Source organism: Lepisma saccharinum, chromosome 29 (genome assembly GCF_977018435.1).
Source record: "Lepisma saccharinum chromosome 29, izLepSacc3.1, whole genome shotgun sequence".
Lineage (NCBI taxonomy): Eukaryota > Metazoa > Arthropoda > Insecta > Zygentoma > Lepismatidae > Lepisma > Lepisma saccharinum.
In genome coordinates, this window is record NC_139257.1 from 34,804,573 (window position 1) to 34,828,868 (window position 24,296).

At 37.5% G+C, this 24,296-nt stretch overlaps 1 protein-coding gene across 2 annotated transcripts in view; it reads left to right on the top strand.

The window, feature by feature from the left end:
• Neurl4 (neuralized E3 ubiquitin protein ligase 4) overlaps positions 1-14,793 on the top strand; it is a 79,206-nt gene extending 64,413 nt beyond the window's left edge. For both annotated transcript variants that reach the window (XM_083114931.1, XM_083114932.1), the window contains exons 22-26: positions 558-737; positions 2,645-2,846; positions 7,185-7,439; positions 10,915-11,041; positions 12,644-14,793. In XM_083114931.1, coding sequence (XP_082971057.1) covers positions 558-737; positions 2,645-2,846; positions 7,185-7,439; positions 10,915-11,041; positions 12,644-12,854 — 975 coding nt within the window. In that variant the 3' untranslated portion in view covers positions 12,855-14,793. The remainder of the gene's footprint in view (positions 1-557; positions 738-2,644; positions 2,847-7,184; positions 7,440-10,914; positions 11,042-12,643) is intronic.
• Positions 14,794-24,296: the final 9,503 nt, after the last annotated feature.

Below are 24,296 nucleotides of genomic sequence, written 5' to 3' on the forward strand. Positions count from 1 at the left end.
TGGAACTAATGCCTATGGTTGCCTCAATCTCACAGTATGTCACATGACGATCTTGCAGTATTAGGTTTTGCACAGCATCAATGTTTTCTTGAACAACAACTGATTTTGGACGACCTTCGCGAATCTCGTCTGTGAGCGAATGGCGGCCACGATTAAATTCGTTATACCAGCGTTTCACAGTGGCAAAGGATGGGGCTTCATCGCCAAATGTGGAAGTAAGTTGATCGATGCACTCTTGTCTTGATAATCCACGTCGAAAATCGTAAAAAAAATCGCACGAAAATGTTCATGAGTTAATTCCATTTTATTATTGTCACGCAATCTCCAAGGCAACATAAACAACACAAATGAAGCTATTGACAAAACATTTGAAGTACGTTATGGTCAATAATGTCAGACGATTCCGTGCAAACGTCAAATCGCGCCTAACTTCAATCAGTGTTGCCAAGGCTCAAAATATAAATATTGACCCTCGTATACCTTTTTCTCTGTCTTTCTTTGTGTGTGCAATGATTTTTCCATTACGCAATTAAGAAGAAGTGGTAATTTCTTTTCAGGTGAAAGGGCGATATGGTCCTAATCTTGATAGTCTGCAGGCAAGACATTTAGTAGGCATTCTTGTTGATAATGATAGTCAGTTGCATTTATATATTAATGGTGTGGATCAGGGAGTCGCAGCAAAAGAAATTCCATCCCGGTGCTATACAGTTGTAGATCTTTATGGGCAATGTGAAGAGGTTAGTGTTACGTTTTTGGATGCTTTTCAAAATAAGAGACTCAAGTTTTTTAAAAAAAAATACCCTAAAAGATCCTTCACTAAACAGATTCACATATAAAATGTAGTTACGTAAAAGTTTCCATTTCATGCCATATGTCATTAACATTGTATCTTAACTGTACATAATCATATTATCATATTTCATCTTAACTGTGTTAATTTCAATTTTTGTAGTAGAAAATAAAAACCCAATACAATAATGAAAACAGTCTTTTTGTCATAAAAATATTGACTTTTGTACTTAATAAAAATTTGTGTCATGACTAGCTATGGGGATATTGGGTGCCAAATAATATATATTTAAAAAAAAAAATAGCTTTACATTTAAAATGCTAATTTATTGTAATTATTTGATCATTTAAGTCCATAATTTTGAGTCATTAACTAATTATAACTTGTGTTATTGCCAGAATATAAATTTGAAAGAGATGTCAAAGAACACACATGTTACAGTCCAAAAATAATCTCAATCATGACAATTTGGAAATCTTTGTTATTTCTGAATAGTTCAAAAATGCAAGATATTACAAAAAGGAACTTTCCATCTGACATGCACAATATTCCAAAGTATGACCTGGCAACAATGGGGTTGCTTCACGTTTCCAGTTTCTGTTTATTTAGGGTATATTTGATTCCCTTCTGATGTGAACTCTCCAGTTGATCTCACAAGATGTTTGCGAGACGTTGTCATTTATTTACTACTGTGTGTCTGCTGTGTACATAAAGGTTATAGGAGACCAAGATGAAAAAACTTAAAATGCAGAAAATGTAAATTCCAAGATAATTTTTATTTTTGCTCTAATGGAACCATGAGGATAGGATGTATGATGCAGAAAAATACATACATGTATATGTATTTCGGGTGGGTCAGAACCAAGTATCTCAAAATAATAATAATAAAGTTTAAATGAAAATAATTAATAAAATAATCCTTAGGAAAATATTTTGACCTAAAAGGGATGAGGAGACAGGTGAGTGGAGAAGGTTACATAATTTAGAACTACATAATTTATATTCATGTCCAGATATTATTAGAATAATTCAATCAAGACGACTTAGGTGAGCAGGCCATGTGGCACGAATGGGAGAGGAAAGAGGAGTTTACAGGATTCTTGTTGGGAAACCTGATGGTAAGAGACCTGTAGGAAGGCCAAGACGAAGATGGAGGGACAACGTTGAGATGGACCTAAAAGAAATCGGTAGGAATGGAAAAGAGTATATAGATCTTGCTCAGAATAGGGACAGATGTAAGGCCTGTGTTGCTGCAGCCATGAATCTTCGGGTTTAAGAAGGCTAGAGAGTTAGTTAGTTAGTTAAATGAAAATAATTAAATTATAGTAAATTAATTAAAATATTCAAATTAACTAATATTTTTATTACATGAATAGGTAAAAGACTGTATAAGGATAGTGATATAACAACTCGTATTCATTATCTAGCTTTCGTATATTTAGGGTCTGCAAAATTTGTAAAAGAAACAAGTACCCTGGCAAGGAAATTAATGTCAAATAGAAAAATTGAATATCAAAAAAGGACGTTAAATCCAGTTGACGAAAAATAAAGTTCCTGATAATATTTTATGCATGTTATAATTAGTAATATATTTTGCATAAATTTTCTTCAATGCTGTCATTCAAAATCGTGTTTTCTCAATATAATCCTTGCCTTCCAATAAGTTCGGCGAATATAAATAACCCTTGATTAAACGAAGTAAATTTTCATTATTTAATTTTAGTTATTTTATTTCATCATTTCATTTTAGTAGTTAGTAAATATTTTGGTGGGGGGCCCAGAACCCCTGAACCCCCCCTCCTAAATACATCCTTGGTTCCACTGTATAATGAATTGTCCTTAATAAATTTCCAGGTTACGATTGTGGGTTCAGATGAAGTTCTTCAAATAGAACCCGAATTTCCGAGGGAAAAGGCTGATTTGGAGAGTGACGAGAAAGAGAAGACTAATAGTCGAATACCCTCAGATGCCATTCTAAGTCCAGGTGCTCCTCTAGTCAAAAATTGTGAATACCAGAATGCATGCATGAGGTTCAAATCTATGTTAGGATTACCAGGTAAGATCATTACTTCCATTAGATGTCGGTACACTGAAAACTCATTTTTCTTAAAATCTGGTTGATCCAAAATTTTCCCATCGCTACACTCAATATTTAATAGTGTACACAAGTGCTTTGAGTAAGGTGACAGATGTGACAGTCCCTTTTTTTGGAGTCTGTTCCAATTTGTTTTAGCGTAAAATGAGAGCAAAATGTGCTATTTGTGACAATGATCAACATAGAATTACTGCAATAATACACCTCCTCTACTATTACTATGAACTCTATGGCATAGTAACATTCAGTCACCCACATCAGACTACAGCGTGGTTTATATTAGATTTAGTTAATTTCAAACCTAATGACGAAATAGCTTTTATATTAAAATGTGTACATTGTCTGTCCCGTTTTTTCTTCAGGAAAATATGAAAAATATCCTGTTTTGTTATGTCTAATAATTTGGTCACCGTAGATTTGAGAGAATCAATGGTTAAGGTGGTGGATCGTTTTATTGTCATCCAAGAGACATGGGTTTGATTTCCTGTGTGGCCATCAACTATCCTTCCATTCCTTACACAATTTTTTGTCTTTCAGGCTTTCACACAGTGCTCAACTTTATTAGTACCTTCCTAAACAAAAATAGTAGTTCCATGTTTTTTTTTCCTTCAAGAATATATCGTATGGTGCAAAAGTCCCGGAACGGTCACATACCGTGAGAAATACACATCGAATCGGAAAACGAAAAGAAATACGTGTTTAATAAGTGAAAGAAAGCTATTCAATGATATCACACTTGATTCCCCACCCTCGCCCCCTGGAGCAAAAAAAAAAAAAAAAAAAAAGATTGAAAATTTCATAAAACCCAAAAAAATTTCAATTGAGCTAGAGTAAGAGGGATTGCAGATTCGGAATCTGCACATCAAGACCTTTCAATAGACCATATACTCTATTTTTCATGATATGTGACCGTTCCGGGACTTTTGGACCACCTGGTATAATATTAATAAATGCCTCATAAAACAAGGGTTCACAACATTCATACAGCGCAATTAGAATTCCATTACAGAACCGATTCTCATCAAGAAGACCGTTTTTGTACATTTGGTTACATCACATTTCATACATCTTACCAACGAGTTACCATATGTACAGCATGATTTGCTTCTATGGAAAACTTAGTTTTTATATGCAGGATTTTTGCCACCGAGTCCCTCTAGCTAAGGCATCATGCTTTGGGCTTCAGCTACGGGACACACACAGGTTTGAATCTCCTGGGGGAAGCGTAACAACTTTTCTCCTGACATTTTAACCTGTGTATGGGACCGGTGGTTGCCCACCATCATGAGAAAAAATGGGGGCTACGAATAAAGCCTGTAATGGAAACCTACAACAACGACTGGAGGTTCATCGTGCTGACCTCACTTCACCCCATAACTGGTAGAATGATCTCCCACTGGAGTGAGACCAGCAGTCAGCAGGTAAGACCTGGCTGTCGCTTGTTATTTTTGCCTCAGCATTATAATTCATACACCATGATTGCCTCAATTTCACAACTGACAGGAAACCAGCCGCATGTGCAGGAAGACAACATTACAGTTATAAAACATACATAGCAGGTGGTACAAAGCAAAACACATGTACTATTTTACACACGAGTTCACAGAAAAGTATAATTTAGTGATTTTAAAGAAGGGAAATTATGAAGGTTTGTCATAAGGGGAGAGGGGGGGGGGATCTCGGGTGGGAATTATTGTGATAATGTTTATGCATAAAGTGGCTCTGGGGATTACCCAACTTCTAATCAATGGATGCATAATGCAACTTTTGCAGTATAAATTGAGCAGCTCGGTTGTAAAATTGATAACACTCGCATCAAATTTGAGATAACATTGGATTCAGTTCCTTCACAGCCTCCTGTTACTCGCACATTAGTGAACAGAGTTCTTTATATAGCTGTTAATTGGCAAAAACACACAGGAAGATCTAGGTAACACACAAGCCACAATGCAATGGACAAACTTTTCCTTGCATTTTTGTCACTTCTATACTTTTATGGGTTATCAAGTTTTAATTCCAAGTTGCTCAATTAATGATAGACTAATATTTTGTGGGAAAACTGGATTATGTGAATTAACCCATTATCTGAAGCGGATCTACATATAGACACTCTAAAATTTGTCTTTTTTTGCAGAGCATCTATATATAGACAATATTTCAAAATTAACAGTTGTTGTATTGCGGCAAGTCATTTTTATAGACACCACTTTTTCATACTTTTATTAGGCAAACAATCCATTGTTGATGCTTTTTCAGTTCCTGAAAAAAAATATATATATACACTGGTCAAAAAAATTAGGGGAGCAAGCAAGAAATCCCAAAACCAAAGTTGGTAAGTCAAAAGTAGCAATGTATTTTGATTAGGTGAGTGTGTCCTCAACCAGTACAATACATGTCTATTGAGTCATTAGCACAACAGAGTTCTAGGGGTGATTTCTGCAAGGTACTGCACAAAATCAGGAGAACAGCACGGTGATAAGACAACAGAAATAGACAGATACGCAACAGATCCATACCTCTAATAAGGCGTGTGGTCGCCATGAACTGCTATGACAGCTGCACATCTGTTTTGCATGGAACCAATAAGGTTATCAACGACAGCCTGCGGGATATTCACCCATTCCTCCAGAAGGGCCATTTCCAACTGTTGCAGAGTTGTAGGCGGCGCTGGCCGAGCAGCAATGCATCTTCCGAGTGTGTCCCACACATGTTCAATGGGATTCAAGTCTGGGGAGGATGCTGGCCATACCATTCGTTCGATACCCTCATCCCGTAGCATGGCATCAACCAGACGTGCTCGGTTAGGTCGGGCATTATCGTCCACAAAAATGAAACGATCACCGATATCTGCAGCCATTGGGACAACATGAGGCCTGAGGATCTCATCCCTGTACCGTAAGGCTGTCAAAGTACCGTTCTGGATAATGTGCAGGGAGGTACATCGACCAACACTGATCCCTGCCCATACCATTAAGCCACCGCCACCATACTGAGACACTTCGCGCACATGTGCGGGATAATTGCGAGTCCCACGTTCCTTCCAGATGAGAATGCGTCGATTATCTGACTGGAGACTGAAACGCGACTCATCCGAGAAGAGAACTGAACTCCACTCTCCATGTCCCCACTCACGATGTTCCACAGCCCACTGTCTGCGGCCCTACGGTGTTGGGCATTCAGAAGGACACACACCATTGGTCTTCTTGCATAAAGACCTCTTTCCCGCAGGCGATTTCGTACAGTTTGGCCCGAGACTCTTCGTCCTGTTGCCAAAACAAGGCCGCGTTGCAAGTCAGTTGCAGTTTGCTGCCTATTCCTGCGAACTGACAATGCTAAATACCGGTCTTCCCTAACTGTTGTTGACCATGGGCGACCTTGCCCAGGCCTCCTTCGTACTGTACATGTCTGTTGAAATAGTGTCCACAACCTGGAAATGACACTGCGTGACACACCAAGGGCTGCAGCCACCTCACGTTGTGTTTGCCCTGCTTCCATCCTCCCAATGGCTCTCCATGCGCTAGATTCCCCTAAATCGTGTTGTTCTGCCATCGTTCCTATTCAACACTACTCAACTGAATCCCACCTGCACTTACGTTCTGCCAGCACCAAACAACCGGTGTTCCCAAGTGACCTCGTGATTGCTAGTCATATCAAAAATTCTGCCACGTGCCTTATGGTGTCACTAGCGAGCTCTTCATGCTGATGATTCATCACAGATGAATTGTACTGGTTGAGGACACACTCACTTCATCAACATACATTGCTACTTTTGACTTTCCAACTTTGGTTTTGGGATTTCTTGCTTGCTCCCCTAATTGTTTTGACCGGTGTATATATATATTGTAATGATTGTTTTCCTTTGTTTTATAATTTGTGGCAGAGTCTATATATAGATTGCTTTCCTTAGCTTCATTATGCGACAAGTCGTTTTACAGTTATTTTTTACATTGTTTACGATGAAACAAATTTGCAGAATCTACATAGAGATGATTTCTTTTTGGAAGCACTTCCCTTCAACGTTGCTGCAGGGAAGGAGTTAATGGATTTTTTTAAATGTATTTAAAATTAGTATATTTCTTGAATTGGCAATAGTACATATGTAGTAGTACATAAGGTTGAAATAGAGAAGACATCCCCTTGAATTTTTGGAATTTTCGCCTAGAAAACCAGGAATAATACTTGAATTTTACCATGGTCCTAGAGTAGCCACCCTATTGGAGGGAGTAATATGAATACACAACTAATATTATGTGCATTTAAAATTACTAATTATATCTTCCTCCTTGATTTTTTTTACAGAAGGATATTTCAACTCAGATCACAATATATGTTACTGTGAAACATGCTACAAAATACGTGGGGATGAAGCTTACTACCACAAAGGTGATCCTCCCAAAGAGTATTCTCTTCCCTTCGGCTGGTGCAAATTTTCCATTCGACTTCCTTCAAGGGCCGAAAATTCTATTTGCACCGACAAATGGCATGTTGCATTTTATGGATCAAAACTTAGTGCCATAAGGCGAATACTTGACCATGGAGAATTGTTAATGCCAGGTATGTTACATCAATTGAATGGTTTCAAGTAGAAAAGGACTTCTGATATCAAATCCAAAATTATCTGCATTCTAAACCTTAGATTTGATATACAGATCTTAGATATAGGATTTGTACCTCAATTTCAGATCGAGAATTAGGTAACCAAACATTGGATTCAGAATTCGTTATCTATACCTCATGTGTATCCAAACCTCAAATCCAGGATTCAGTATCCGAACCTTGGATCCAGTATTCGGTATCTGGATCTTGGATCCAAAATTTGATATCTGATATCATAATCTTCAGAGTATCAGATCCACCTATCCTTGATTTCATGTAGATTAATTACACAAATATTTGGCTTCTGAGGCTCTGTCGCAAAGGGCCAAAAAGCGGTCTTGTCGGAAGTGACGTCACCAAGTGCAGTTCGAGAGCACCAATTAAGCGAGCATTCGAGTCTGCAGCAAGCAGGACTCAATGATGCAGGCTTGCATACTTCCCTTGTGTGCTCATTATTCACTTGTTTGAAATTGTGAAAGTCGAAAGTCTGCCGGTTGTGTGTGTTCTTCTATGGTGTGGAAGACGTGTAAATCTAAACTTTTTAAAATCCTGTGTGATTTCTATGGTGAAAAACAAGTGTGTGTATAACACAAGATAAACAAACAACCCATTTGTAGTTTTATCTACTGACTTTATTTGGCATTGCAGTCGAAGTGCAATTCGAAAGATATTCACTTCAAGTATGGTCTTGCACTTTTTGGACGTGGTCTGAATTAATTAATTCAATTTCTATTTTTGTAACGTGAAAGAAATAAAAGTTGCACTTTGCTTTACAAGAAAATGGTACTATTCATAATTGGGAAAAGAGAAACGTGGTAGTAATGGGTGTCCCACTAGCTTTCGAACCCGAAAAAAAACGTTATAATTTCCGAACAAACATGCATAGGAAAATGAAATTCACAATACACATACCTTGTTTCATGCTGAACAGGAGGCAGGGTTGAACATAAACGCACGCGTCAAAACAAAGATGGTAGATGGCACCAGGGGAAGTGGTGCGTGTGGGTTAGTGTGATGCGCGAGGCCCTGCATCGCGAATATGGATCGGTACACCGTACCAGAACGCGTGTTCATTGTATAGAAATATTGGATATCGGGATCGTTTCTTTTTATGGGGTTTCCTTAACGGTTGTGTCTACAGAAACAAACCACGATCACTGCAAGAGTTGCAAAACAACAATTCACGAGATCACACCGGAGACTCTACATCGGACTTTTCACAATATGGAACGCCGTGTACAAACATGTCTGGACGTCCAGGGAAGACACTTGCAGCAACTGCTGTGGCGATCATGTATTCAGCATGAAACAAGGTACGTTTATTGTGAATTTCATTTTCCTATGTATGTTTGTTTGGAAATTATAACGTTATTTTCGGGTTCGAAAGCTAGTGATTGCGTTCCGGACCGTAACGGACCAAAACTGAGTGTAGAACCTATCCGGCTGTGAAGGACCAGAAATGAATAATGATCCGAACCGGTAGGATCTAAATGTAAGTGAAATTGTAGGTACCACTTACATCTCTCTGGTATGGATTGTGCCGCTACAGGGCAAAGTTCACCGCCATCCTCTTGGGAGTTGTAAAGAAAACACAGGCACACACACTGATAACTATGTATTATAAGGTATATGCACATAACACTTGATTACACTTCCCATGCACTGCTGTCTAGGGAAAACTGTTTACACGAAGTTGCAGCTGGTGTTACAACAACACGCCACTAATGAAACATAGCCACGTTAGGCTTACAGTATCCAAAATTGTCCGCGACGGTTTCTGGCTGTGTTTCGAGTGGCTTCTCTACGCACACTGACTGGAAGTAAGTACCGCGCTAAGATGGCGGCAACTAGACACCGTGCTCAGAATGAATTAGCCAATGGGAGTGCAGGTTACTTAAGGCATTGATATACACAAATAAACAATTGAAGCTATATGCAATATAAAATATATAAAGACAGAATAAACGTGGTTACTTTTATAGATAAATCTCCAACATATATAAGTACGGAAAAACTAGTACTCACTTTATCCACGAAACTGTTTCGAAGAAGAAAAAACAGTTTCACGGATAAAGTGAGTACTAGTTTCTCCGTATTTATTTAAAATGGTACTATATTTAACATAGTTGACTCACAGTCTTGTTGGCTGGTTAAAGTCCTGGCTTGGGCATGAGTGTTTCTGCATTCAGTATCCCTTTAACAGTTTCACCTAATTATCATAATTAATCCTCATTATCACAATTAGCCTAAAGAAGCAAGAAAAAGTGATTGGAAAATAAAAATACAAAGCAACATGTAACTTTCGTTTTCACTAACAAGTATCTAGTTTCTACCATTTGCTACACTTGCAAATTGAATTTCTCTAAATAAAATTGGATCAAACAAGGAATAAGTATCTACATGGCTCCGACTAACAGAAATGCTGAAAAACCCTGGAATACTCAAGTAAATCACGAGTGAAAAGGTCATGTAAAAGTCTAGCATACTTGTAAAAGGGCCATTGTGGTCCAGTAAAGCAGTAAGTGACTGCTTCACTCTTTTTAAATATTGTAATTTTGTGTTAATTATATGTTGGTAGTTTGTAATAGGCTACTTTGCTTTCTAATATTTTTGTATGCAAGGTCATTTTACTTCTATTGTGTGTGCCAACTTCTGCTATATCAGAGCGTGGCAGAAATTTTATTATATTAGCTACAATTTACTTGTATACACCTGGGGCACATACCATTTGTTTCAGTAACAATCACACTACAATTTTGGTACCATATAAATAATCTGAATGCTGAAATTTCAGACTTAGATCGTCTTCCTTGGTTGAGAGTTTGGGGGAGCATTACTCTGTAATTTAACATTTGGAGACAATTCAGTGAAGGTTCACGTGAAAAAGAACAGACAAGTCAACTCGGCACACTCCAGAAAAAATAGCTGGTCCCTGTGGCATAATGGTTAGCACATCGTGCTACGATGCAGGGGTCCCGGGTTCGACTCCTGGCCTGGGCATGGATGTTTGTGAGTGTTCATTCATCAATTTCATCGGATCATCACTCGTCCCCATCTTTGCAAATTAGCCAAAAGTTGCACAAGAAGCAAAGTAGAATAAAGCAAATTACGTTACTTGATATGTAAATGAAAAGGTACAAAAGACATATGCTTTGATGAATGGAAGTCAAATGTATGAAACAAAAGAAGCCGTGTTGTAAGTGACAGGAAACGAAAGCACTATCTCGCTGACGACAGAAAATTGATTTTTCTTTTTTTCCCCCCCCCTGACCCTTCATTTGAGGTTCTTAATTAACCATTTTATTTTACATAGTTGTTAGCCATAAATTTCGTATTACCACATATCATCTCCAGGCATGACATTGTTCATCTGTTTTATATTATCATCATTCATGTTAATACAACATACAAAAATATATTTACTTATTTTCAGGAGAATTGGGACTAGAAAGAAGTGTTGTGAGGAAAAAATCAAAAGAAGACGACTCTGATGGCTCCCAGCTGCTTTTCTCTCCCACAATAAAGTATGCTGGCAACAGTGCCTTTGCTTCAAATTACGAGTGAGTATATATCACCTTTTGTTTTGTTCAGGTATGTAGTGTCTGCATCAAGATCCTCAATGGAAAAATTAAAATGTCCACCTAGCCAAGTTTTACTTGAAAATATAGTCAAAAAGTTAACATATAAGTTAGTCACATATTAAAATGGCTGTAATTTAATTACTAAGGCCCGGACTTTTAGGATTTTAGGATTTCATTTTAGGCTTTATAAAGAGATGATTTAGCCCTTTTTAGGATTTTTTCCCTACCCGTATTTTTATTGAAATCAATCACAAATCTTTGCATTAACATGAGCATCAATACTGCAAACACATTTTCCTTCACATATTACATGTTTACTAAACTTGAAGCATACAAAAAACACAGTTTTTAGAAAATACCGAAAATAATAAAACTTTAAAACGTGTCATTGTTAAGCTATATCTTTTGTAATGCCAACTTTGCTTTTGTGTGTGTGTTTGTGTGTGTGTGTGTGTGAGTGTGAGAGAGAGAGAGAGAGTGATAATACGTTTTCATATTACCGTACAGTTAACAATGTGTTCACTCTGATGAAACAAAACAAGGTTTCAGCATTTTTTTATTTTTTTTACATTTATTCAGCTGAAAAGTTGAATTTAGCCTTTTTTTAGGATCTTAACTCCTTTTAGCCGTTTTTAGGACCTATAGGATTCATGTATTTCATTAAGAAATGGCTAAAACGAAAATATATGTTAGAATAGTGACATTACGAAGTAAGGAATAAAATAGGTTAAAACCTGAGAATCCGGGCCCTATTAATAACATTCATTTTCCACAAAATACTGGTGAAAAATAAACAAAACATTGTGTTAATGATTTACTTAGTCTTGAAACAGGCAAAGTAAAAAATGCAGCACAGTTTAAGACCTTTAAAACTGAGCTTTTGACTCCATCTTGTGGGGTTAAGTTTCAACTGTGTTCATGCTGTATCTTTCATTTTACATGTCTCAAAGTAAGTCAAACATGACTCCCAACATGTGGCATTAGGTGTTTTTTTTAATTGCAAATTTTTCATAATTTCCAGGATACTTACAACAACCTATAAAAGTGTCATATGGCACTTCGCAGACTCCACTAAATGATTGCCTCTGTCCTCGTAATATTTCAATTAGGGCTGAGCCGATACCTTTGCTTGAAAATTGTAATAATTAAAAGTTGTTCAAAATATTATTTAATATATATGTGTAAGTGTTCCACTCAAATTATATGCATCGTTTGACCAAGATTTCTGCTTTTAACAATATTAAAGAATTACATGAGAATAATGGATTACATTTATCACACAAAACTGGTAAGAAACTTTGAAGTTTGCATAATTTCTAGGATAATTATACTTCACGGAAGTGTCACGCGTAATTTTTATGTAGGCTGTGAAAGACCAAATGCTGATAAATTATTATCTGGTATCAGTACATAGATTCCAACCAATACTTTCCGGTATTTATACCACTAGTATCAGCTGATTCCAATAGAACGCTACCAGTATCGGTTCAGCCCTAATTTCAATAGTTCTGCATGATTTTGTCTTTTTATGTGCATGTTTGGATCTTCGCTTTAGCAAACTGTCTTTTTTTTTAACATTAGATTTGTGGACCCCAAAACCAAAAAGAAGCTACATGCCTACGTCGCATTCCAAATAATGGTGCAGCCTGGCTCGTACAAGGTCGGACCACCTTCGGTGCACGTAAGTCGACCTGTGGACCCTCATTTTGATCACGAATCCACAGAGTGGGTGACCAAAGAAAGGGGTGCGACGATTCTTTGTGCTCTTTTGATAAGACTGGAAGGACTGTGATCGGGGTGAACGCACGTGACAGGTAATTTTTATAGTATTTGTCCACGCTTGCTACATTTTCCTGAGGGGCAACGTGAAGCAGGCCAATTCGAATCCAGGACCACTTGGCTTCTGTCGCAAAGTGCCATGTACTTTGTGATGAATGTATAGGCCTATTAAGTATTACTATCTCACATCCTTTTACATGATATTTTTATATACGTATACAATGCGCAGTCAAGGTCTATTTGTACTTTTTTCCAAGAGAAAAGACATTAAGACATAAAAAGATTCATGAATATATATATATATATATATATTGAAAGATTAATAATTTATTTATGAACTGGCATTGAATTTTTGTGTAGCATTCCATTCTTATGCTAGTCCTGAACTGACGTTATAAAGTAATTTAGTTCCCTTATAGAAAAACTAGAATTTTTCATAGCATTAATAGCTATGGATAGAAACTATTATGCAGCTTTTTTTTTATTGAGAATTATAAAGAAAATAAATACAAGGAGAGGAGATACAAAGTTAGATTTTCGCTGCTATTTATATATTATAATATTGGTGCTATTTTTTGAAAGTGTGAATGATGCAAACATATGCAGGATTATCCTGTGTTATGCTAGGCAAGTGACAACTTAAACCCAGTTGCGTATTATCTCCACCTATTCAAATATCGGATACTATTATTTTTGCATGACAAGCAGAAAATATGCTTGTTTACCACAAAAGAAAAAATCAACCATGTCACGTGAAAAGCATTAGTTGTGATGTTTTTTTGGTGCTGCTTATCTAAGTTGGTTACTATAACCAATTGCTCATTTCATAAAAAGATAACTACATTAATTTTTTGGTTAAATTGTGAATTTTAGACCCAGTATGAGTTACATACTAGTGTCATGCCAGAATTCCTGTATTGGTTCACGCAGACATGTCTTCCCTGTTTGTATAGAGTGCAGGACAGAGAGATACTCTACACAGAAATATTTTTCTTGCGTTTTTTCTCCTAGGCAGAGCTTCTTAATGTCTTATCCTTTGCCCTACGTGCAAAACTATTTGCGTTGATGCCTCTTGAACTATTCCTGTGTCCAGATGAATCTTCTGGCCCAGTTTAAAATATTCTTCTATTCTCCAAATTCACATTAAAATAACAGACGATGTTTTAAAAATACATAAGTTCGAGTAGGCCTTGCATTGCCTTGTATATGGTATTTGAAAATAATACAACTTTTGTGAAACATGTACATCATCACAACCACAATGCCAGATCTTTGTTTGTTGTTTTGTGTGTTCTTGTTGACTATTATTCCCTCTGCTGTACCTTCTTTTTTTAAAAACAAAAGTATGTTTATTTTTTGGGTGGGGGAGATGAATGAAATTCAACATTGACAACAATTGGCGCTTCAATCACTGTGCCTGACATTTAAACATTAAAAATCTTGTGATTGGAATAGTGTCAATATTTTTGGTAAAAAAATAATAATGACAAATAGTTTGAGAGAAAGTGTGTTGATGCTTGTTGGATTTTTTTGTAAGAAATAAAAATGTAACAAAAGGCAGTTGTTTATAAATAGATGCACCTTGTAATGTAAGCTTTCACAATTGTTACAAAAGAGGAAATGCTAGAAGCTCAGTCTCTTATATTATGCAAGATTTAATGAAAAAAATAATGTTGTTACAAGAATGTCCTCAGTATGTGTGTGCGCGTCTGGATAATAAGTTCTCCTATTTATTTTTTCTCTTATAATTTTGCGTTGTTACCTCATTGCTTTGTTGTTTTGTACATTTCATCATTTCATGTTGTATTTTTTAAAAAGTTTTTTTTTGTTTACAGAGATAATATGTGATATGTTACCACGTTGATAGATTAGAGAAGTCATTTTGTAAATAAATTATTCATTGTATGTAAATTGAATTTTTTATGCATTAAAGAAAGCATATTGATACCTGACTATTGAAATGGATGTATTTTCATTTGTATTACCCCATGATTTTGTTTCATGTCAACATGTTTCATTATTGAAGCTATCGTAAATGTAAGCATGCAAATCTCATGAATGTTAAAACTCGTTTTTACAAGGGCTGCAAGGGCATTTGAGACATCGAAGATGCTGGAGTGATCGGCAAATCCACTGCAGCAGAATGGTTTCAGTGCTTCAAGAATGACTGCACCAGTCCAGAGGATAACACATTCTCTGGAGGTCCTGCATCAGCTTGTCTTCCAGAGCAAATGATCTAGAACAGTGGTCATGTTCACAAAACCAATGACTGCAGCCTACTCAGGTGTGAGATCCAGTAGTTCAAAGTGCTGCTCATAGTAATCAAAAGTAAGAATTATTGCTTTCGTGGTGGTGATTCGAACAAGTGTTCTCGGGTTACCAGCCAGGTTCAGATACGAGGGAGTGCTGATAAGTTCTCGGCTCAACCCAGAAGGACTTTAGCTACAGGCATGAAAGTTTCAGGCTATTCAACGTATTCTCCCCGAAGGTCAACACACTTGGGACTTCGTTGCTCCAACTTCTCTAACCCCTCCAAAAAAAAAAAAAAATGATTTATCCTTGTCTGCAAAAAACAGTTCAGCAGCTGCTATAACCTCGTTATCACTTCTAAATTTCTGTCCTTTCAGAACTTTTTTCAGTCTAGGGAAGAGATAATAATCAGAGGGCACAAGGTCTGGTGAATAAGGTGGGTAGTCAATGCACTGGAACCCTAGGTCGTTCAGGAAATTCATTGTTCTTACAGCCTTGTGAACGGGAGCATTGTTCTGCAGAAACAACACACCTCTTCTCAACTTTCCCTGGCACTTTTCTTTAATAGCATCCTTTAACTTAGCCAGAAGACTGCAGTAATTCTCTGATGTTATGGTTTGTCCCTTTGGAAGGTAGTCTGATAACAAAACACCATCCTTATCCCAGAATATTGAGGCAAGCACCTTGCCTGAGGACCTCTGTGCTTTGAATTTCTTTGGCGTGGAAGATCCTGAGTGGCGTCCCTCGCATGACTGCTGTTTGGTCTCAGGATCAAAGTAGTGGAACCAACTTTCATCCTGGGTAACAAGCCGATTAAAAAAATCGTCCTTAGAGTTCTCAAAATACCGCAAAATCACCTGAGAAGATGACACACGTTCAAACGTTTGGGCACCCATTTCGCGGAAAGCTTGTGCATGTCCAACTGATCATGGATTATTGACCAGACACGTTCTTTGGATATGTGCAACGTCTCAGCTATCGCTTGAAGCGAAATTCATCTGTTACTCAAAATCAGGTCATGAACCTGATCCACTTTTTCCAGAGTTGACACTGACGATGCTCTCCCACAACTTTCACCATCTTCTGTGGAAAAATCACCATGCCTAAAGTTTGAGCACCATTTCTTCACATTGGAGTATGAAGGACAATGTACACCCAATGTGTGTAGCATGCAACCATGGATTTCCTTCGGTGACTTCTGTTGGAGGAAGAAGAACTTCATGACACCTCGCAACTCCTCCTTGGTAAATTACACATTTGGCTGCGCCATGGTTCAATCAATGGCCTGTAAAGGAAAAAAAACCGTTAGTGTTGCGATCATCCCAGCTGGCACTTGAACTTCCGAAAGATCAATGTTTCAAATGCAATGAATGATTTCAGGATGATGTGTGCGGAAAGGGGTCAGGCTGAGAACTTATCAACCTCCCCCACCCCCTTGTAAGTACTTGAAACCCTGGATGCCGATTAAACCTGGCTGGTAATTCGAGAATACTTGTTTGAAAGTGCTGCTGTGTATCTGGTGTAATTTTGAGGGTCCGGTGCATTTGAAGTTCTGCCCACTCGCTCTCCATCTCTGATTGATCAAGCCGCACCATGACAACGCCCTAGCACACATTTCCAAAGTGGTCCAGGCTAAGAAAACTGGTGAGAAAGAAGTTGAGTTACACCACACCCAGCCCACAGTACTAACATTGTGCCAGCAGATTTGATCCTTTCTGCTAGTTGGCCACGTGGTGCAAGTACTGTGTTTCGATTCTGTGGTAGAGGTTGAGAAGAACGAGAACCCAAGTTCTTGTCATCCAAACCATCCTGTAGAATCAGAATCAAGCAATTCGCAGGCCATGATCATAACTGGAGAAAGCATTTCAGGGTGCTTACTCACTGGGAATTCCTTGAATTTCGGGAATTCTGCATGAATTATTGGCTCCGGGAATTATACCTGAATTTTTCTCCATAGACGTGAGAAATTGCAACTTTTATTAATCCAAATCCCATTGATCCCAAATTACAAAGGTTTTCACACTTTGGCTTTTATTTTTATTGAGGAAGGAAAATAAAGCTGCGTGAAAAATTAAAAAGAATTCTCTGAATCCGTTTACTTTGTTAGCATCCTTTGCAGAACAATCTATCTGACAGACGCAAGATTATTACAAGGTTAGATATCTTGAAGTTGATTAGTTAAATATTTGAGTTTGAAATTCTCATACAATTAACAATTTTTCGTAGATTGGTATACCCTGTAACATGTGAGACTTGTGTTCGTAGATGTATTTCGACTCTTGAGTGACAAATGTAAACTCTACACTTTAAATTAAATACTTTAAATATATTTCCCATTTAATTGAATTGAATTTTTGGATACATTGGAATCATACAGACTCTATATTAATATGTGTTTGGGGGTGAAAGGCGGTAATACATGAGGTTGAAATAGAGAAAACATCCCCTTGAATTTTTGGAAAGTTTGCTTTGAAAACCGGGAATTATACTTGAATTTTATCATGGTTCTAGAGTGGCCACCCTGCATTTCTAAGAATCGGCACATGTTTGTTTGTGTTTTACGATAAAGAAGTGGTTGATGTATAAGTGCCTGAGAACTTTTACATCACTAATAATGAAGGAGATTCATAAGTTCTTCAAGGAACTTCTACAGCTTTTTATCGGTATTGGTAATTTTTATATTGGCAGTTTATCAATATCTGCAAAAATTTCATATTGACTCATCCCTAGTACATATAAGATGTATTCTTCTTAAATTTATTTCTTTTTTTCGAAAAGGTTAAAATGCATGTACGTGGGCATCCCCAAAAGAACCGAACTAATTTTGTGGTGGGCAGAGGTTTTGTAGTACTGTGTTTTGCCGCTAGGAACGCATAGAGCGAACCTTCCTGAGTCCGTAAGCAGAGTGCCGTCGCTGAAGCAGGTTAGGACACGTTTCGGCGGAGTTTAGAGTGACAGCTGTTTTGTGTGATCGTCGTTTTTGCAATGGCTGATTTTCGGGAACAGCGTGCGGCGGTGAAATTCTGCTTTTTGCTCGGAAATAGTGGAACAGAAACTCTTGAAATGTTAAAAACGGCATACAAGGACAATGCTATGGGGAAAACTCAAGTGTTTGAGTGGTTTTCCCATTTCAAAAATGGTGAAATGTCAATTGATGACAAACCTCGTTCTGGTCGTCCTTCCACGGCCCGAACACATGACAATGTTGAAAAAATTCGTGAAATCATCAACGAAGATCGACGACGGACCATTGAACAAATTGTGGAGCTGTCGGGAGTGACTCTGAGTTTAGTGCAGCAAATTTTGACATGATTTGGGAATGAAAAGGGTAGCTGCCAAATTCGCGCCCTGACTGCTGAACAAAAACAAGGTCGCGTGGAATCATGCCGTGCTTTGAAAGAAGAGTCCCAAAATGATCCAAACTTTTTTTCAAAAATTATCACAGGTGACGAAACGTGCTGCTATGCTTACGATCCCAAATTGAAGCAACAATCAAGCCAGTGGAAGACTTCAAGTTTGCCGTGCCCCAAGAAAGCTCGTCAGGTGAAATCAAACATTAAAGCAATGCTGCTTGGTTTTTTCGATGTGAGAGGAGTTGTCCATTCAGAGTTTGTTCCGCAGGGTCAGACAGTTAACCAGGCTTTCTACTTGGAAGTTTTGAAACTATTGCGCAACAGTGTGCGGTGGAAGCGGCCCGATTTGTGGCAGTGGGGTGACTGGTTTTTCCATCAGGACAATTCCCCGGCTCACACAGCCCTGTCTGTACGACAATTCTTGACCAAAGATGGTATGACCCCTGTTCCTCACCCCCCATACTCACCTGACCTTGCCCCGTGGGACTTTTTTTTGTTTCCTAGAATGAAAGGAAAGTGTTTTGCTGATGTTGCTGAGGTGAAGAAAAAAACGACGGAGGTGCTGTCACGCATCACAAAAGTTGACTTTAAAAAATGTTTTGAAAAATGGAATCCAAGATTGGACAAGTGTCTTAATGCAAGTGGAGAGTACTTTGAAGGGGATTGAAGGTTTGTACTTAAATTGTGATTAAATAAGTTCACAAAAAAATTAGTTCGGTTTCTTTTGGGTATGCCCACGTATAATTCTTCGTAAGAGATAATTTCATGATCTCTGCCTGCGATACAATTCTCACAGAGTTTACACCAAGCTGCTTTGTTCACTCAGCAAAGTGACATCACACTTAGTTCATTAGTTTCTCCTACAAACTATCTTTGCTCTGGCATGCTCAGGAATTTTATAAAAGGCATACGAATGTATACTGTTAGCAGTCAACCTCATATTTTGCATTTATGTACACCCATATTTGATTTTTTGAAGGGATGCTTGGTCTGGGGGGGGGGAGGTGTATTCTAAGCAAAATGTGTTGTATACTTCAAATAATTTCTTATTTTGAAAATTAGTTTCCGGAATAAGTCTATTTAGGTTTCTTACTGATAATGTGCGGATTACTCACAATCAAATACAAACTAAAGGTTAAAAGATTAAAAATCAGCAACTTACGTGTGTGAGTATGAGATTTTTCGAACTACGTTTCGAAGGTTATACTACCTCCTTCTTCAGGTTGAAACGATGTTTTCAGACACCTGACATGGTGCCTCGTCGTGAAAGTGATGGTTGAGGATTTAGGTTAAAATGGTATAGGAAGGACACTTTCTAAAAAAAGAATGTAAAATACACATACTAAAACCGCGCAATACTCTATAAAAACAAAAGAACGTTCAAAGCTGACGTCGGCGAACTGCCGATCGTTGCTCGGGGTAGGCGAATGCACGGTGTCAGCTCATACCTGGAGAAGGAAAACTCCTCCCCCTCAGTCTTTCCCAACTGGGGCTCGTGAGTCACCAATCCAAGGTGAAATCAACTTCCACCTCGGCGGCTTTCCTAACCTCAGGGGTAACATGGAAGCCCATCTCGTCTCTACTCCCGGCGGCTTTATCCCATTTTTTAAAAAAGTTTATCCAGCCGTCTTCCAAATTCCCATCATCCCTATTGAGTTTGTTCCTATTATTCGCGCATATATAGGCTGCCTCATACACATTCCTGTCCAATTTATTGTTAATCTTCCTAATAACTTCTCTTTTAGCGATCTTATGTCGGTTAACTAATACGTGTTCAGATAATCCTGTCTTGGGTATACCCTCCTTTACATCCTTATCATGCTCGCCCCACCTAATTTGCATACTCCTCCCGGTCTGTCCCACATACTCCTTTCCGCATTCACATACTATCCTGTACATTCCCTTTTGCTCTTCAGGGTTATTGCGCCTATCCCCCCTCCCTTTCTTATAAGACGTGAAGTGTTTTTCAATGCTCCGAGGTGCTCTTACCCCACATTTTATCCCGTAACCCCTAACGGATTTTTCAATTTTCTCGGAAACACCCTTAAAATATGGAATCCCGACAAAATACGTGTTCTTTTCACCGTTTCCTACATCTGTTTTTTCCTCATCTTTATCATTTTGCGATATTTCTTGTCTAACAATCTTTTTTGCTTTCCTAGCTACTAGCTAGAGTATTGCGCGGTTTTAGTATGTGTATTTTACATTCTTTTTTTAGAAAGTGTCCTTCCTATACCATTTTAACCTAAATCCTCAACCATCACTTTCACGACGAGGCACCATGTCAGGTGTCTGAAAACATCGTTTCAACCTGAAGAAGGAGGTAGTATAACCTTCGAAACGTAGTTCGAAAAATCTCATACTCACACACGTAAGTTGCTGATTTTTAATCTTTTAACCTTTAGTTTCTATTTAGGTTTCTGTTACAAGTAAATAAAAATCGTGTATATATACTCAGTATTTATTAACAACATATATGGATACATTTAATCATACATATCTGTATATAACACAGTTATAATATACTACTTTCAACAGGTAACTTTCAGAAACTATCTTGTTTCTTAATTTCAACAATATTAAACATGTATCAGCATTGATCCCACATGCTATTTTTATTCATTATTATTAACAGTTCCCAACTGTGTACATTTCTCAATACCTTCCACATCGTTTTGTATTCCTAACACTGATATCTTTCAAATGTATGCAAATACTTGGTATTATGTTTGATAGCGAAAACAAACTGATACAGATTTAATAGATGTACTATTGAGAAGAAAATAATACCAGGTGAATGATGGAAAGTTGTAGCGCATAATATACAGAACAATGAGAGAGTGTACAGAAAATTAAACACTGTATGCTTCTTGCTTGATAAATGTATCATACTTTAATTTTTTATAAAATGGGTGCAAGCAAGATAGAATACCATTGAAAATATAATAGTTATCCAGAGGATATTTTTTCCATACGCGAATATGACTTGAATCACCTCATGAGGAAGTGTGAATTTCTTACAGTCAATGCACGCAATCTCTGTTAACATATGACTCTTTACAATTCGGCAATAAACCTAAGCTCGCATGCATAGATCATGAAACTTGCTAATGCATTTGAGAAAATGCAAGAATAGCACAATATATCTGGGCATCTAATGTCCATGAGGGAGAAAACAATGATTCATACGTGTAATAAATACACACATATAAACATTTAGAATTTTTATTTTTCATCCCGTTTTCAGCAATATGGATAGGGGATGTATTGAAATGCATCATCCAATTATCTGAGTTTATCTATCAGATTTGGTAATGCACATGAATGTTTTGGAAATACATTAAATTGCAAAAAATGGCAGTCCATAAACAGTAATGGGCATAGTGATATTTGCTTTGAAATCCATACATCCGTCATGTGGATTTTGTGCCCATTTCCAGAGGAACTCTCCGATTGAAGTGGCTAGCTACATACACCCCTTTAGTCTGTATAAAGAATTTACTGCGCATGTGCAACCAATGGGCAGAGGACACTATGCACGCTATAGAGAAAATGACTAAGTCCATGCTTCAATCTGGTATGAAATGTTACATTTATTTCAAAAGCTTCATTTCCAAGTGAGAAGTGTTGCTTGTGGCTTGTCACTGGAAGTTTCATAAGGAATGTCTGAAGCACTGAAAAATCTGAAATGTTTCCTGTCCTGACAGAAAAATCTCCACTTGCCCTTAACCTTTAAAGTCCCGTGGCGCTTATGCAGTTTATACCTCTGTCCCAGGCCATTTAAACGAGTTTTGTAAGGTTTAGCAAAAATCGTTATAGCTTCCTTCCTATGGCAGATAATTTAGTGAAACAAGAAACATTTTACTAAGAATAAAATTTACTTTGACATGGAAAAGACGAAGTGTTGCTATTTGTTATTATTTGTGGCTCCAAATGTGAAAATTGAAAAAAAGAAGAAACAAAATTTTGCCTCTCCCCATCTCTGTTGAGACATGGGACAGGAACAAATTCTATGTCCTATTTGCAACCACATGTCTACATTATAATTCAATATTTTTTTTTGTTCCTAATGCCTTTTGCCATCCAAAGAAAAAAAGAAACGAAACGGTGGGACTGTAGGCCCCACACTGCCTGCTGCTGGCCGCTGCCATGTCTCTGGAAGAAGTTCTTCATCCTCTGAATCACCAGCTGCTGCTGACATCATTAGGGAGTTGAAGAGCACCAGTGTCGCTGTCAATGCATATCGACTCTTGGTTTCAATTTCCACGCACTTGAGTCATGAGCATAGAAAATGAACAGGGTTGCAAGGTGATGAAAAAAGGTTCTGTTCCATCGGTCAAGGTATGACCGACCGGAACTGTGGCCAAAACTGCCATTGGTCAGCACATAAGTGCTGGACAAACTTTACACAAGCCAAGAAACTCACATCGTTACATAAATATGTACACATTGTTAACATACATACATATAAAATGAAATTGTACAATGTTGGATACCACGTACAAACAAAATTAGTACCAAAATTGATACACTCATCCATCGAGTAGGTTACATACACATGTTTGCAAATAATGCATTATTGCTGCAACTATGTATTAAATCATACCTAATCACAAATATGGTTCCAAAAAATTATTTTCTAAGTCACATTTCAAAAATAGATTCCACTTCTATGCATTTCAAAAATTTATTCCAAAATTGCTATATTTTCTATTTCTAGTATCGTTTAGAAATTAAATTACAACAGTGAAACTATACTGATCTAATACTGTAATAGTGTAAAATTTCTATAAAATTTTAATCTATTTAACATACATTATTACTATACAATACATCAATAGGAAAAATACTGACTATTTTTGATTGGGTACTTTGATTGTCAGTTATAGTCTTGATTATATTCTTATACATAACAAATACAGGTATATTACTGAAACATAGATGAAGAAGGATTGTTTATGAAGTCTGTAATGATTTCGGTCTCTTCATACCCTAGATGTTGCATTTATATGCACTTAAATTTCTTAAAACATGCATGGAATTATGCTAAAATTTAAAATCTTTGCGTAAATCTGGAGGAAGCTAAGTAGTGATATTTTACTATTTATTATGATAGCAACACATCCTTCTCAAAAAGGCATTGGAACACTGGAATGGTGTTTGGTTCAAGCTGGGTTTTTTTCATGTAGAATTTGCTTACTCGAGATTGAAAAGTATCCATTTGTTGCAAAGTCCAATGATTCATAATCCTTGTCTTATAAATAGCATAAAAGTTCCATTTTTATTGAGAACATTAAGGTGCCCATACCGGACAAAATTCAAAATTGACACTATTTAACTTCTGCTTGTGGTATATTGCCAGAAATTAAGGAGGGAGCATTGGCTCTTTGTTTGATCAGTGCCTGAAGCAAACGCTATGTATCTCATGAAGGTTGTTACTTTTAAAATATACAGGGAGGTCACAAAGTGGGTGTACCCCCCTTTGTTTCTGATACTACAGTGGTTGTTGTTATAGCGATGTGATGACGTACCTGATACTTCACTTGTCCAGGACATCGGTATGGATACCACCATCATGATCGTAGCGCAGCTGAATTCTGTGCCATGTCCTGGCAGATGTTTTGCGTAAGATATTCTGGCACCACGTCCTCTCAGCATCGGAGAGTTCATTAACGTGACAAGGACGGTACGGCTTGCACTTTAAATAAGGTTTTATGTGTTTCATCATGGGCGAACGATTGCAAATCAACAACAATTAAACCTACTTTCCGACGAAAACCCAGGGGTACGCCCACTTTGTGGCCACCCTGTATACAATGTGTCCATAAAGTCATGCTGGGATTTCAAAACTA